Raw genomic sequence first — 16,050 nt, 5'->3', positions numbered from 1 at the left:
GGGGTTTGTCTCTTTGTGGAATAGAGGAGACATGCTTCTTGGTATTGTGATGTAAAGAGATTGCATCAGTACTCTCAGGTTAGCCCAGAGAGGAAAGTCTGGGTGGGAGAGAGAGGGGGAAGGGAAGTGGGTTATTTCCCTCTGTTGTGAGACTCAGAGTCTCTGAGTCTTGGAGTCCCTCTAGGGAAAGTTTGGGGGATCAGAGCGAGGCAGGCACTGTAATTCCTGTCTGGTGGCAGCGAGATAAGATCCAAGCTGGTAATTAAGCTTGGAGGTTCATGCTAGGCACCCACATTTTGAACCCTAAGGTCCAGATTTGGGAAAGATGCTTATGATAACAGGTTCTCTGCTATTCGGATCTAATATCATCTGAAGATCCCTTTGATTCCATCCTAAAATAGAAACTCCCTTTTGGAGTACATAGATTTTTTCCTTTGTGCATTATGGCCTTTGGACTCAAGGATGTTTGTAAAATAGTCATTGATGTGGATGGGAGAGCCACCATACCCTCTGAGGTTTGTGTCTGGCAGATGCAGTTTGGGTTGGGAGCTTGCGCAAAGCGCATGGTAGAGTTGGTTGGTAATCACAGTGTAAGGCAAACCGGAATCCACTAACATCATCATTACATGGCCATCAACTCAGTGTGGAGTGGCATAATGATTTCCTGTCATATTCAAAACACCCTTGGGATTCAGTTTACCATCATCTTCAACTGTGAGAACTCTAGATACAACAATGTCTTTTTTTCTTTTCACTTCTTGTATCCTGATTTCTTGGCAGAATACCCTTGAAAATCTGCCTTTGACTAGGGTCACCACACCTGTAGCATTGGTAGCAACGTGGTGTGTGGGGAGCAATAGGCACTGAGAGTATAGACTAAGAAGCTTTCCGTTCTGTCATCTTGGACTGTATTAACCTCTGCAGGCTGGAAGACATCTGGTGTCATGGAAAGTGATTTAGCACAATGTATGGTGCTCTTCGCTTGCCAGGCAGTTTCTATGGTTTTCTCTAAGTAAGGCCTTTTATCATGAGGAGTTGTTCACAAATCTTGGAACTGTTAATCTTAATGACAATTTGGTCTCTGATTATTTCATCTGTAAAACTGGCAAATTCACAGGTTGTATTCAGCTCATGTAATGCAGTTGCATAGTGGTTAATGGGCTCGTGAAACATCTGTATGCAGGAATAGAACTTGAACTGTTCAACATTTTAGTAGAAGATTAAAATGATCATCCAGGGTTCAGAGAGCAACATCGTATGGAGTCTCATCTTGCAGCATGAGTAAGAGGAGAGAGATGCTTGAAGATTCGTTGCCCATCAGGACCAAGGCAATAAATCAGTAAGCCTTTCCACTGTAAGCAGAAGTTTCTAGAGCAAGCTTATAGTTGCTGAAGTAAGACTTCCATTGTTTCCATGGGAGCAGAGGCTCTTTTGGGATAGGCATAAAGAATGGGTGGAGGCAAAACTTGCGTGATGGTAATAAGTGTGGTGGAAGCAAATTGGAAACATCAAGTGAATTGAGCAAGAAACTTGGAGAAGAATCAGCTGGTAAGAAATGCTGGTCACAGAAATGGCTGACTGGACCTGTATTTGTTCTTTATGCAGCTAGGGGTATTCAGAACTGCAGAGGAATGCTTTAGCTGTGAAAAATGAGGACTATGGAAAAATAGACACTGCCTCTTTAAATACTTCCCTTTAACGTCCTCTCGCTTAACATGCTCCATTTAAAGTTGTGCAATGCTTTGTTATAACCTTGTTTGGCTGCCTGCTTTGTCCACAGCTGGCTGCTCCCCATCAGCTCCCCTACGAACCCTCTACAGTGCCTCCCGCCTGCTGGCAGACCCTGCAGATCAGCACTTTCCCCCTCTTGCCTGCGGCAATCAGCTGGCTTGTGATCTTAAGCGGGGAGGAGCAAGGATGTGGTGCACCTCCCCCCTCCCTCTCTTGCCACCTGCTCGTGGCAATCAGCTGGCTTGCGGTGTTCAGGAGGCAGGGAAGGAGCGAGGACGTGGAGTGTGGAGTAAAGGGGGAGGGAGAAGAGGCTGGTTAAGGGTGGGGGATTGGGGGAAGGCGTGGTGTGGGCAGGCTGAGGGTTGAGCCCCCTGCCCCTGGTGCTTGCAGAGTAGGGGAAGCTGCTAGATGTTGGGATTGGATGACGGGCTGGATCATGCGATAATTGGTCTGTTCTGTTAGTTCCCTCTGAAATGTCTGACATTGGCCACTGTGGAAGACAGGATGTTGGGCTAGAAGGACTATTGATTGTGACCCAGTATGGACGTTCTTATGTTCTAGTGTTAAAATAACATTGATCAATGGTTCGGAGACTTTCAGAAGGACAAAAGAGTTCAAGTTTTTTGAACATTCTCTGCCAACTGAGCCTGAAGAAACTGAAGTCAAATATTAGCTAGAATTGATTCAATTACAGGTATCTGATCCAGGTTTCATGGAAGAATTCTTTTTTTTTTTTTAATTTTCTGTAAATGCTGTGCAAGTGACAGATGTTCAGAGTTACAAAGCTGGCTCATTTCTATAACCTTCTTTGACGCTACTTATTTGTGAACAAGACTTCTTATTGTGAATCTGAATAAATCTAAACAGCAGTCACCTAATCAGCTCAATTTCATAATGTTCATAGCCACCTCAAAATTTTAGCCAGATCCGCAAGAAATTAGCTTGAGTGAAGCAGTCTCCTAATTGATAGAATTTTCCCTGTACCCTGCAACACATTGTCTGTTTAAAATGCTATTTTTGTACACTTACAGTGCTTTATAAATTAAAAATCACTGTGTGCCTTTACATTAATTAAAACCCTGTATAAACCTATATGAAAATTAGGTGTGGACTTCAGTGCTACTAGAGGTTGTGCACTGCATGGTTGTATAACATCATGAAGTGCACTCACCTTTACACTCCCCTTAGAAGCAGAGCATGGTAACACTGTCGTACTGTTAGGCCCTGTCATTCTAAAGAGTACTCGTCTTTGCAGGAATTTGTCCAGATTCCAACCATTGACATAGCTGCACCAGTACAAGCTCCTACTGTAGGTAAGGGAAGTCATGATTTGTACTGTTACAATATACCCAAGTTTCTGAAACACTGGTGTAAATCACAGCTTCCTTTGCCTGTACTTGAAATTTGTATTGATGCTGTCATGGTGTAATTCCCCACCCTGAACCTTAGCGTCCAAAAGATGGGGTACCAGCATGAATTCCTCTAAGCCCAATTACCAGCTTAGTACTTGTAGCCATGCCACCAACCAGGAATTCCAGTGCCTGGTACACTCTGGTCTCCCAAAAATTGCGGGGAACCCCAAGACCCAGATCCTCTGGATTTCACAAGGAAAGTAAACGCCTTCCTTCGCCCCCACCATTGCTTCTCCCAGGCTTCCCCTCCCTGGGTTACCCCTGGAAGATACTGTGATTAAAACTCCTTGAATCATCAAAACAGAGAGGAAAATTCACCTTCCTCCCTCCTTCTCTTTCCCCCTTCCCAGACTCTATCCCTGAGAGAGAAGTAAATCATAACCAGCAGAGAGGAAATTAACCTTTCCTCCCCTTCTCCTTTCTCCCACGCAAATTTTCCTGGTGGAATCCAGACGCAGCCGCCTGGGGTCTCATCAGAATAAAAAAACAATCAGGTTCTTAAACAAGAAAAGCTTTTAATAAGAGAGAAAACAGTAAAATTATCTTTGTAAATCAAGATGGATTAGGTACAGGGTTTTCCAGCTAATAGACACCGGAAACCCTCCCAGCCTAAGTATACCAAGTACAAAATTAAAACTCCTTCCAGCCAAATGCACATTTGCAAATAAAGAAAACAAACATAAGCCTAACTCGCCTTATCTACCTAGTACTTACTATTTTAAACTCATAAGAGCCTGTATCGGAGAGATTGGAGAGAAACCTGGTTGCACGTCTGGTCACTCTCAGAACCCAGAGAGAGCAGCAACCAAATTCTAACAGCACACACAAAAACTTCCCTCCCTCAAGATTTGAAAGTATCCTGTCCCCTGATTGGTCCTCTGGTCAGGTGACAGCCAGGCTTACTGAACTTGTTAACCCTTTACTGTCAAAAGAATATAAAGTACTTCTGTTCTATTAACTTCTATCTGTTTATGACAGATGCAGCTACAGTGGTGGTTATTTTCTCAGCTATCTTCCTATATTTCATTCAGTGTTTAGCCTTTAAAGATCATAGCTGCTGTAGTAATAATAGTATTCACTGAAGTCCTGGGTATGTTTGGAGAGCATATATCTGGCTGGAAGACATTTGTTGGTGCAGAAATGTGTATTTAGGCAACCCTGGAAGAGAAATCCCGCTTGAAAAAAGTGATTCTGTTCTTATAACATGTATTTACTTTTTTCTAATGAAACTTGCTTTCAGAAGATAGTAATAATAAAGTTTTGCTTTTAAGTAGTTGCATTTTTCAGAAAGCCTTTTGTGTCTGTTGCACCAGTCTTTATTTGTGGTGGTGCTTTCAGTGTCTCACTCTCCCCTGCTTTCTTCATTGTGAAACGTCCTCCACTTCTTTGTTTTATGTTGGATTTATTTCTGCAGTATTTGCTGTCAAACATGCTTATTTATAATTGTTTTCTTAGGATTTTTATGATAACCCTATGGCCATACTATGTAACCCAAGAAAGTAGTATTTATATAGCTCTAAAGCTTTACCAGAAGATGAAAAATTGCAACCCGTGTTACCATGGAGTTTATAGATGCTTTAACAGAGTGGGTTGGATGGGAAGCTGCACCACGGCAGAGTAACACATTCAGAGGGGGAATAAAAATTTGGGATTGGTGTGTGAGGGATGTCTTTAAACCTTCATTTTCTCTTACAATTTAGAGTTGTATTCAGTATGTTTTGTCACTGGAGTAGTGGTGGGAAGGCAGTTAGCATTTATGGTTCCAGTATTATGCTGTTATTCTCTGCAGGATGAGTTCATTGCAAAACAAAGGATTAAAGGCAAGATTGGTGGAAGTCAGAATGGTATATCCTAGTTTCGGGCACCAGTTGTGCAAATCTCAGCTTGGCTTGTCTGCATTAGGAATTTGCATTGATGTAGCTTCAAGGGTAACCAACCAGTAATGGCTCCAGTGTAGTAAGGCCTGAGAAACTGAGCCTCCCACTCCCTCACACACACTCCAATTCTCTTGTGCAGTATTAGAGAATTATTTCACTGCTCACACTATGGTGCTATAACAATATGTTAAAATATAAAAATAAACCACTTTGGAGAAAGTGCAAAGAGGAAAATTTCATTCCTCCTCCTTTTTCTAGCCTTGTTTAAAAGAAAAACTTAATATTTTCCTCTTTCTTGCCTCAGTTGCCTGGCTGTTTTCTGCTTCAGGGTGTGCTGAGTCAACAATTAGTGTCATTGTTAATAATCCATCACTGGCCCAAGATTCTCTGTCTAGAACCAGCTGTTCAACCCACTACGAGGAAAGCTGGTAGTCAAAATTCCCTTCATCTAACATTAATAAAGGAGGTTTAGTGAACTTGTGCATATGCTGTATAATGTATGTGCAGGGCATTATAGTTTACAGATCAGGTTTGTACTTAATTAGCTCCAGTAGCATGATGTGAAAGCATAGGTTTCTCTAAAGGCTGTGCTTATGAAGGACAGCAACAAAGACAAAATAGTAAAATGGTCTATGTATAATAGACAATGGAAAAGAACAGATGTAGGTAGTTCTTCTTTGACTGGTGTTAGAAATGAATCCAGCCAGCATGGGGCTAAGTGCTTCATGCACATAAGGCTTATTGTAGAAGCAAAAACGTGACTCTAATCGGGGCCTCAAATATTTATGGAAAAGAAATCATCTGTGTAACTCATGAGGCTGTGATTAAGCTGGGCATTGTAAAAAGCCCTTTAGCTAGTAAGCCTGGGATAGTCATGTATAAACGTGTAATTTGACTGTTGTTCCCCCCTTTGTTCACCTAGTACAGGGGGAACAACTTCTGATATGGGCTACTCAGTCATTACAGATTAAAGTGCCTGGGGTGTAGGTTACCCAGGGATCCAGTTTTCTGTTGCTTTAAAATGGACTTTACATTCTCTCTCTCTCTCTCTCTCTCTCTCTCTCTTCCCCCTCCCCCCATTCCTTAGTTTTTCTGGTGCAAAACATGGAGTGCAATTGTGCCCCTCCTCCTGCCCATCTGGGTGCAGTGGACCCTCCAGACACAGATCACATCTTTCCCACCCAGAAGGGATTTTACATACCTACTTCTTGCTACCTTAGAGACGAACTAATTTATTTCATCATAAGCTTTCGTGGGCTACAGCTCACTTCTTCAGATGCATAGAATGGAACATACAAACAGGAGATATTTATACATACAGAGAACATGAAGAGGTGGAAGTATGCATACCAACAGGAAGAGTCTAATCAATTGAGCTGAGCTATCGTCAGCAGGAGGAAAAAAAAAAAACTTTTTGAAGTGATAACTGAGATGACCCATAGATGGTGTTAGGAGAACTTAACATAGGGAACTAGATTCAATTAATGTAATGACCCAACCATTCCCAGTCTCTCTGTTTAAACCTAAGTTAATTGTATCTAATTTGCATATTAATTCGAGTTTGTAGCCCACGATAGCTTATGCTGAAATAAATGTGTTAGTCTCTAAGGTGCCACAAGTACTCCTGTTCTTTTTGCGGATACAGACTAACATGGCTTCTACTCTGATACTTGGTGCTAGTCTGCCCTCCATGGGAGTGTGGGAGGGGAACATTTCTGAAAGTCCAAGGTTCTTTCTATGAGAGGGAATGGCGCAAATAAGGGAGGAGTGGGTGTCCCTATTCTCTGCACTTGGTGAGACTAAAAGCAGGAAGGTGATACAGACTCAGCTATCTCCTCTGAATAGCTTTGTTGTTTATCAGTACAGGTATTTGTATAACAAACAGCCATTCCTACAGCATTCATACCAACAAAAAGCTATTTGTGAATGCTCAAAAACAGTGAATAAAAAGACATGAATGTGATTGACCAAATAGCTGTTTGGAATTCAAATAAGTCCCTTTTTTGTTTTTTGTGTAGTATAAGAACAGCTCTGGATGTGCCTCAGGTGCAGGAGGAATATGGACAAGATCAGTCTCCAAAGATTTCAAGGGTATAAACACCAAGGAGGGAGAATGATTATTTACTATATTATAAGGCAGTGGTTTTCCAACTATTTTTTTCTGGCCACCAAGTTGAAGAAAATTGTTGATGCCTGTGACCCAGTGGAACTGGAGATGAGGAGTTTGGGGTGTGGAGGAGCTTAGGACTGGGGTAGAGGGTTGGGGTGCAGAAGGGGGGTCAGGGCTCTGGTCTAGGGGTGCAGGCTCTGAGGTGGGGCTGGGATGAGGGGTTTGGGGTACAGGAAGGGGCTCCGCGTTTGGGGCGGCTCAGGGGATTGGGGCATGGGGTTACCTTGGGCAGCTCATAGTCAGTGGAGGTGCAGAGGCAGGTTTCCTACCTGTCCTGGCACTGCGGGCCACACTACACCTCGAAAATGGCCAGCAGCAAGTCTGGCTTCTAAGCGGAGGTACATGTGCGACTCTCACCTTCAGGCACCATCCCCTCTCTCCTCCCCCCCTCCCCCCAGCTCCCATTGGTCAGGAACTGGCCAATGGGAGTGCTGAACCAGTGCTCAGGGTGGGGCCAGCAGGCAGAGCCCCATGACCCCCCTACTTCCCCCCACACACAGGAGTCAAACGTGCTGCTGGCCACTTCCAGGGCACAGCACAGTGTCAGAACAGGTAGGCACTAGCCTACCTTAACTGGCCATCACTGCCGATGGGACTTTTAACAGTCTGGTTGGTGATGCTGACCAGAGCTGCTGTGACCCAGAGCCTTACATTCTGTGACCCAGTACTGGGTTGTGACCCACAGTTTGAAAACCAATTTATAAGGTATAACTAAGATTAGGAAGAATAAATTAGAAAAGGGAAAAATTAGGGTGAATAGTGGGGAAATTTTACTGTCAAGAAAATCCAGCAGCCTTTGGGATAAATTTTTCATAGGAAGTGTTGAAGGCACTTCTGGGAAATGTAAAGCCACATCTAAAACTGGAATGGCTAAAACACTGATAAATGTAAAGAGAGAGCTCAAAATGTTTTGTTCCATCTCTGTTTCATAGAGTCCTCTCTTGTCTCTCATTTATTTGTGGTGACAATTGCAATATGTAGAGCAGATGTTTGCACAGCCCTCTGCTATACTGTGCACGTGTTGGGCAGAGAGCACAACCATGAAAACTTCCTTTGCAGCAGTAATTTGCACGTTGTATTAGGAGAGCTTGAGTTGCACTCTGACACAATCATCTATTATGTCAAATTTTCAGTTGTTCCTGTCCCATGGACTGCACAAATAATACTACCTTTTACCTTTTTATATGCTTTTCATCCAAAGATCAATGGACCTTACCAAGATTAGCTAAGCCTCACAACATCTCATGAGAAGTGATAGACACTGTAATCACACCACCCTTCATTGAAAGACAGTAGAAGGATGCAGTTCAGGAAAGGAAGCAGACAATTCTGTAGGCAATGCAGAGAGAATTTAAGTTGGCAAAATGTAATTGTGTAGCTTGGAAGTGAACCAGGACACTACCATTAAGCATTCATTTTCAGAAGCAAAGTGCTATATGATCTGTAATGATTGCAAAAGGTCAGAAAAAAATACCGCATGCTCAATTACCAAGATCACATCCTGCAGCATTTAGGTGTTTCTTTGAGGTCTGCCATCTAAGAACTGAGTTGGCCTGAACCTGCTTAGCTTAGGAGAACTGAGGGGTCACTTCATAAGGTGATATGACTGTGCAGGCCACATAACTTAGCATATCAAAGATTATTTAACATCCCGGTGCTATAGTATAAGGAAGCAGAAGATATTTTATGGCCTGTCTCAAGGGAATTTTAAAAAACACTGTTATCTAAGGTGTGGAGCCTACACAGCCAGTTATTAGTGAAGGTAATGATAATGAGATGACGATAATGAGCATGTGCAGTATTACACAAACTGCCATTGATGGGTTATAGTTTCATGAGAGAAAAATTTACCAATCTAGAAGACAAAAGATTTTATTTAAGCTTTTTGAAATGGTGCATGGAAAAATCCTGAGGATGGGATGTGAATAGAGGTATACCAGGTCTTCTTGATAAAAGGACATTGCCCGTGCTAAGCCAGAATCCTGACTTGTGTCACCATCCCAAAACAGCAGCATAGTGGGGTTCCTGTTAGGAATGTGCCTACTGTATTACTCTTCCAAAATTGCTTTAGTGATTTGTATAGCTGACAGAAGAACGTATAGGGCTCAGGAAGTTTGGCAAGACATTGTGCCTTTTTCTTGTACTCGTATACCTTTTCCCCTTTCTTCCCTCCATTACAGTCCTGCTCCCTACTTAAATACTCCCTCCCAATTGTTCTATGCCATTGCCCCTCCTGTAGTTCTTCATGCTGCTACTGCACTGCTGGTTCACATCCTACTTGACTGATTCTTCTCACCCAACTAAGCAGAGTGAGAAGAGGAAAATAAATCAGGAGGAGTTTTGTGTCACCCAAGCCAGGGGCACTGGAGTAGCATGAAGGGCTAATAACAGTCTGACTAGGGTAATGAGAATGGAAAAGTGGGAAGGGGGAAATTCAAAATTAGCCCAAAGTGACCTACAGGTTTAAAAAGCTTTCTGCCACTTCCTCCTCTACTATAAAAGCAGATTCCTCAAGAGGTAGCCAGGACCCTCTTATGGCATGTGAGCCCCGGATACTGTCCAGTAGCTCTGGCTAGTGGTACTGAATAGCATTATATTCTTCAGTTTATCATGTACAAAGTTAGTTTTGTTACATTGGTGGTGGTATAGGATAAGGAGGAGGATGCCAGCAGCCATACTGCTTTGGGTTCTGATCTTGTGAGATATATTAAGTTAAATAGTATTGGACCTGGTCAGGACTTTGGTGGGACACCTCTGATGAAAAACATGCAAAGCAAGGGTACTACAGGAGTATTGGTGATGACCAGCTATCGTGTGATTCAGCATTGAACTGATGCCTCAGCATGATCTTAGGGAGCACTATGCTGCTGCACGTGACCTTTTGGGTGAGAAGTAAACAAAGGTCCTGATTGTTCAGATATTCCATAACATTTTTCATAAGAGTATAGTTTTTACCTGGGTGTCCTTCCCTAATTCCAGCTTTGATAACATACTGCTCACATTAGCCCCATCGCAAATGGCTAAGGTCTCTTTAGTATTTGTTCTGGTGGGGGTTAGAGTTCACTGAAGAGAGAGAGTGCTTAATTACAGCAAGCCTCTACAGTACAAAAAGAAAAGAGTAAATACCATAGAATGCACTTATGGTGAGGTTGTGGTTTAACAGCAATCTTGGTATAGGTCAAAGATTCCAGATTTTAATTCTCCCTCTCCAGATCTCAGCAAAAACATGATGCATGGAGCCACCTCCTATCCTTGTATTCCCTGTTTAGATCCTACATGACTGGGCAGGGTACTTGGTTGCACCTTTTTACTTCATGGGGAAAGGTGGTAGCAGGAAAGCTTCCCTGCCTTTTGCTCCTGTTCACGTTGCAGGGGACCTAAGAAATGTCATCATTAGCCTCCCCATCTCCCCTGCCCCAATATAAAATATCCTCAGTTGTACTTCACTATAAATGGGGCACAGTTCAATGGTAATATATTGGGAAAATGCTGGGACTTTCCATTTTGCAAAACAGGTTTCCTTACAAGCAAGTTTTGTTGAATAGGAATATGGGGAGCAAGAGATCATATGTTCACTCATACTCTTGACAGTGATCAAATTAGGCCATAGTTTCCTGAAACTAGAGGAGTGCGGCTAGCCTGCCTGCCTCCCTCCCTCTCCACCTGAAGGTTAGTTTATGTAGAAAACTCTGAACACTAAATTACATTGCAGCAAAGAAAATATTAGAGCAGGGTTAATATGTCTAATGTAAATGTATATTATGCAACTCGAAGAGTTACTCCTTCATGGTTCTGACAAAGTTAATGTAAAAACTAGGCTAATACAGTGATAAGGCTGACAATTAAAACAGACAAGAGTTCAGCCTGATGTTAAGTTCAAAAGCTTAAGGGTCCCACTGTAACTCTGTCCCCTTATTTTGTACTTTTATTGCCTGACATCAGTGTATGTCTTAATATATGTCTAGTGTGTTAGAATTGAGAGAATATTCTCAATTGACTTTCCTGTTGTTTTTAAAAGAGAATACCCAGTTGATTTCACTGATGTCTGTTTATTGTATAGTACAGCTGAAGTAGTAAAGATAAGCCATTTGTGTTAGAATGCCAAAATAAATTTGAAAAACTGTATCCTCTTCACATTTATACTACTCACAGGAGTGGATGGGGTTTTACTAAACATTTTTTCCAAAATTCACTTTTTGGCTGAGAGAAAACTTGAGACATTTAAACCCAATGGGAACTTTTAAAGAAATATAGACGCATAGGCTTAGAACAGAATGGCAATCTCAGTCTTCCCTATAGTGTCACTGCGGTAGTGCTATACACAGGGTAATATTTTCCACCTCTTTGATGTTAGCAGCATAGCAAGAATAGTGTTTTTTTTTTGCCAGTTAGTTCCTAGACTATTTTTGATCTGATTCAGAGGAAGCAATTCATTGCAGTTACACACAGACGTTGTGTGGTGAGTGACAGTAAGGAGGAGGATGATTTAAAAAATGAAATAAGATAGGGTGGAATTAATTTGAGCATATTGGAGCATATTGAAGAAATGTTCTAGTCTGAAAATTCCAGAAATAGCTATTAAATAACACTGTTCTAAACTGTGGCTTTAAATTAAATACTAAAATTCTTGTCTTTTTAAAATTTGTCTTTAGACCTTGGTAATGTTATGACTTCCACACCAAATTCAAAGGCCGTGAATGGTAAAGCTGAGAGCAGTGACAGTGGAGCAGAATCGGAAGAGGAAGAGGGTCATGAAGAAGAGGAAAAAGAAATACAACAAAGTGAAAAAGGTGTAGTTTCTAGTCCTGAACTATTATACCTTTTCCAACACAAAGGGCTGTATCTTGAATGTCATGTGTGAGATACATCAGCAGGTTTATTTTGTTTTATACAAAGTGCACGGAAGAATACATATGAAGAATGGGATCACCTTTCAATCTGACCTACAAGGTGAAGGACTAAGGACAACAACCCTAAAACCTGTTTCATACAGGCAGAGCCCTGCATATATAGAGAGCCTCATTAATTTCATTGGGGTGTATCTGCACATAACAGCTTACAAGATGAGGGCCTAAAGTGTGCTGTGTATGGTTATTCTGTTTTATGTTTAGGACCTGTTTATCTTGTGGGCGGCTGTGAGTGCATGTGGGTGCACGGGATACAACCACAGAATTAAAAATCCTATTTCTTCCTCTTCTTCAATGAAAGATAAAAGGAAAGTTTTTTAGTGAGGACTTTTTTCTGTGTGTTCGTGGGGATTTTGGGAAAATACAAGTCTCATATGAAAACCAAGAGAAACTATGCATTTAAAACTTAGCCGTTTAATAATCCTCTTAGTTTTACTAACTGATGAGGGCTACAGTGGATTTACTACTTTTATATTTAAAAATACCTGTTTTGCTTGCTATGTAGAATGAAAGTTTAGGATTTTTTTGCATGTAAGCTTATTTTTTTTTAAAGGCGCAGAACTAACCCTGTGAACCTAACTCCAAGTGAAAATGTAATCTAAATTTGATTCAGACCATACAAGATATACGCAGCAGATCAGAAAGTCAACTATCTGTAAAAATGTGTTTTGTACCATAAGTCATGTGGCTTTTTATTTGCAAGGTTTCCTTGTTCTTTCACAGACTATAAGAATGTAAAGCAGGACTCAGCAGCATCTAAGGATTTGGAAAGTATTGTCACTAATGGCTGTTATAAGGACAACTTTGTTCCAGAAATGCAGAATGGCATCCAGACTAAATCTGCCCTGAATGGCTTAAATGTAGAGGAAGAAATAACGAAAGTGGAGCAAAGCCTAGCACTAACGGGAAAAACTAACAACAGTGGTCACCAAGGTATTGTCCTCACATGAGTACATTGTCATTTGCATATTCTCTGATCAAAGCTTACTTCAGGGATTTGGAGAGCTTCAATGGTGCTCTTAAAGGTTCTGTAGTTAAAGAAAGAAAATTAAATATAATTAAAATTAGAGTCCAGGTTTATATACACTTTTCCAGGGTGTAGGGGCTTGCCCCCATCTGCCTGCCCACATGGTGGTGCTGCCGGGGAGTGGGGTTGCTTGCTCCCCTCCACTTGAATGCCTGGCACTCCGGTTGGGGAGTGGAGTGAGGGGGCAGTAGCTTGTCCCTGTTTGCCCACCTGGCACCCAGGAAGCCCCCATGCCCCGACCCCGCTCCGCGGCAGGAGTGCCGGGCATGCAGAGTGGAACAAGCCCCCCGTGCCCCAATCCCATTTCCCTTGCAAGAGGGTGGGAGGAACTGCTGGTGGAAGGTGTGGGGAGGGGCCCCCACTTGCTCTGGCCCAGGGCCCCATAAAAGCTTAATATGCTTCTCAATATATATCTTCATCACATCTTGGAGAATCACAGTTACAGTTTCTTTAAGTAGATGCACATCTTTCATGTTTCTTCTTCTTTGAGTAGATGCAACTGCATATCCCTCTTAAGTGACGCACAAGCAGTACGCACACCCCCTCTTCCCACCCTCCTACCCTACAAGAGGCAGGGTACAGAGTCTACTTGAACAAGGATTGTAGGACCAGCTTGCTGAAGGTTGCATCCACCCTGGAAGAATCAGTAATGGCATAATGGTTCATAAATGGATGAATGGATGACCAGGTAGCAGCCCTACAAATGTCCAATATGGAAAAGTCACTGAGGAATATTACTGACATTGCTTATGCTCTCACTGAATGAGCTTGTGCCTGCTGAGGGGGAGAAGTTGAAGCTGTTTCGTATGCAGTCTTGATACAGAATGTTATCCATCTAGAGTATGTCTGTGAAGAGACAACTTGACACTTCATATGATCTGCATATGCCACAAACAAGCGAGACAAAGCATAAAATAGTTTAGTTCTGTCCAGATAAAAAGCTAGACATTGCCTGATGTCTAATGTATGGACATGCTGCTCCTCCAGAGATGAATGCTGCTTAGGAAAGAATGAAGGTAATTATACCACCTGGTTCAAATGAAATTGAGAAACCACGTTAGACAAAAAATTTGGATGTGTCATAAAGTCACCCTGACTTTGGAGAATTGTGTGTAAGTAGGCCCTGCCATCAAACCTGCAACTTTCACACTTCCCTTGTGAATGTTATTTCTACTAGGAACACAGCTTTTTGACACAATAGTGGAGAGGGACAAAATGCTAGGGGCTCAAATGGAGATCCCATCAGTGCCGCTAGGACCATGTTAAGGTCCCACAGAGGAACTGGCTCTTGGACCAGAGAATACAGGCAAAGAAGCCCCATTAAAAATTTTACTACCATGGGATTGGAGCAGACTGATCTCCTCTGAATAGGGGGATAAAATGCTGATATTACTGCCAGATGCACTTTCAATGAACGAAGCACAAGTCCTGACAATTGAGGGCGCAGCAGGTACTCCAAGATGTCTTGGATGGAAACCAGCTTCGGTTGAATTCTGCATGTCAATGACCACATGGAAAACTGTTTCCATTTTGCTGAAGAGACCAGCCCTGGTAGAAGGCTTCCTACTGTTGAGTAGAACCTACTGAACAGTTGCTGAACAGTGCACTTTATCCTCATTCAGCCATGCAGCAGCCAGGATGTGAGATGCAGGGAGGTGAGCATGGGGTGCAACGTGGGCTGTGATTCTGAGTGAGTAGGTTGGGATACAGAAGAAGGGATGGGAGGTTGAACTGACAGTACAAGAAAGTTGGAGAACGAGCACTACCTTGGACATGCCAGGGCAATGAGGATGAGCTTAGTCCAATCCACTTTCAGCTTTAGGATGACCTGTGGGATGATTGCAATCAAGGGAAAGGCATAGAAGGGAGCCACTTGCTAGCTGAGAGGTGGAAGGCATAGGACAGGGAGCTTGGACTGAGGCCTCCTCAAGAGCAGAACAGGTGACATTTCTTGTTATCCCTTTTAGCATATAGGTTGATCGTCAGAACACCCCTGGTTACGAAGATAGTCTGGAGGATGCTTGTCTCAGGGAAAGACACGTGACTCAGGGAAAAATTCCTGCTGAGATGGTCTGCAAGATTATTCTGAACCTCAGGCAAGTGGTTGGCTATCGGCATGATACTCTCCTTGATGCAAAACTGCCACGTCTTGACTGTGTAAACTGTGCCAGAGCCGATCCTGCTCTAGGACTGAGCCTGGGTGGGATGACTCTCGAGGCTTCTTGAGGGGAAGGTTCACCAGTGCCTGAATCTGTGGCAGATCACCAGTCACAACTACAGACCTGGCCAGTGATCTTTGGCTTTCAGCAGGGTAAGGAGTAGAACCTCTGTGGATTCCATGAAGAGGCGACTGTTATGGATAAGACATTGGTAACCTGTAGCTGCCAGGCTAGGGCCTGTGAACCAACCACGAGATGAGAACCAGTCCTGGTGCCCATAGTGCTCTATGAACGGCCCTTGCTCGGGCAATGGAGAGTAGGAAGAGTAAGAGTCTGACTCGGATGCCAAGGAATCTCAGCATTCAGCAGATTGTGGTGAGGCCAGCCCTAAGGGTGCGAGTAGCCAGTCTGACTTTTCCGTAGCCCAGAACAATGAGGGGACTAGTGCTGATGGTGGAAACAGTAATGCTGGCACTGAGTATGCCTTCGTTGTTTCCAGTGCTGGGAGCGATGTTGACCCTGAAGTCAGCATCGGTACCCAAGTAACTGATGGTGCCAAAGTGGAGGGCGGTGACTGCTGCCACAGCAACATTGGCAGTGCTAGCCATGGGGGTACGGAAGAAGTATCCTGGTGCTGAGGAGGTCCCTTGTGCCAACTCCGGTACTGGCCCCATTTCCATTGAGTGTGTTAGGGAAACATTGGGGTGCATCGCCAACAGACGCATAGGTTCAGCAGCCTGCCCTGCCAACAGGGCTATAAAGGACAC

General features: G+C 43.0%; 1 protein-coding gene across 9 annotated transcripts in view; it reads left to right on the top strand.

The window, feature by feature from the left end:
• ACBD5 (acyl-CoA binding domain containing 5) overlaps positions 1–16,050 on the top strand; it is a 62,253-nt gene that overhangs the window by 18,203 nt on the left and 28,000 nt on the right. For all 9 annotated transcript variants that reach the window (XM_032786193.2, XM_075062273.1, XM_032786194.2 and 6 more), the window contains 2 exons: positions 11,843–11,980; positions 12,821–13,030. In XM_032786193.2, the coding sequence (XP_032642084.1) occupies positions 11,843–11,980; positions 12,821–13,030 (348 nt within the window). The remainder of the gene's footprint in view (positions 1–11,842; positions 11,981–12,820; positions 13,031–16,050) is intronic.

This window comes from Chelonoidis abingdonii, chromosome 2, assembly GCF_003597395.2.
Source record: "Chelonoidis abingdonii isolate Lonesome George chromosome 2, CheloAbing_2.0, whole genome shotgun sequence".
In the NCBI taxonomy this organism is placed as follows: Eukaryota; Metazoa; Chordata; order Testudines; family Testudinidae; genus Chelonoidis; species Chelonoidis abingdonii.
This window is presented reverse-complemented; position numbering and strand designations above follow the sequence as displayed.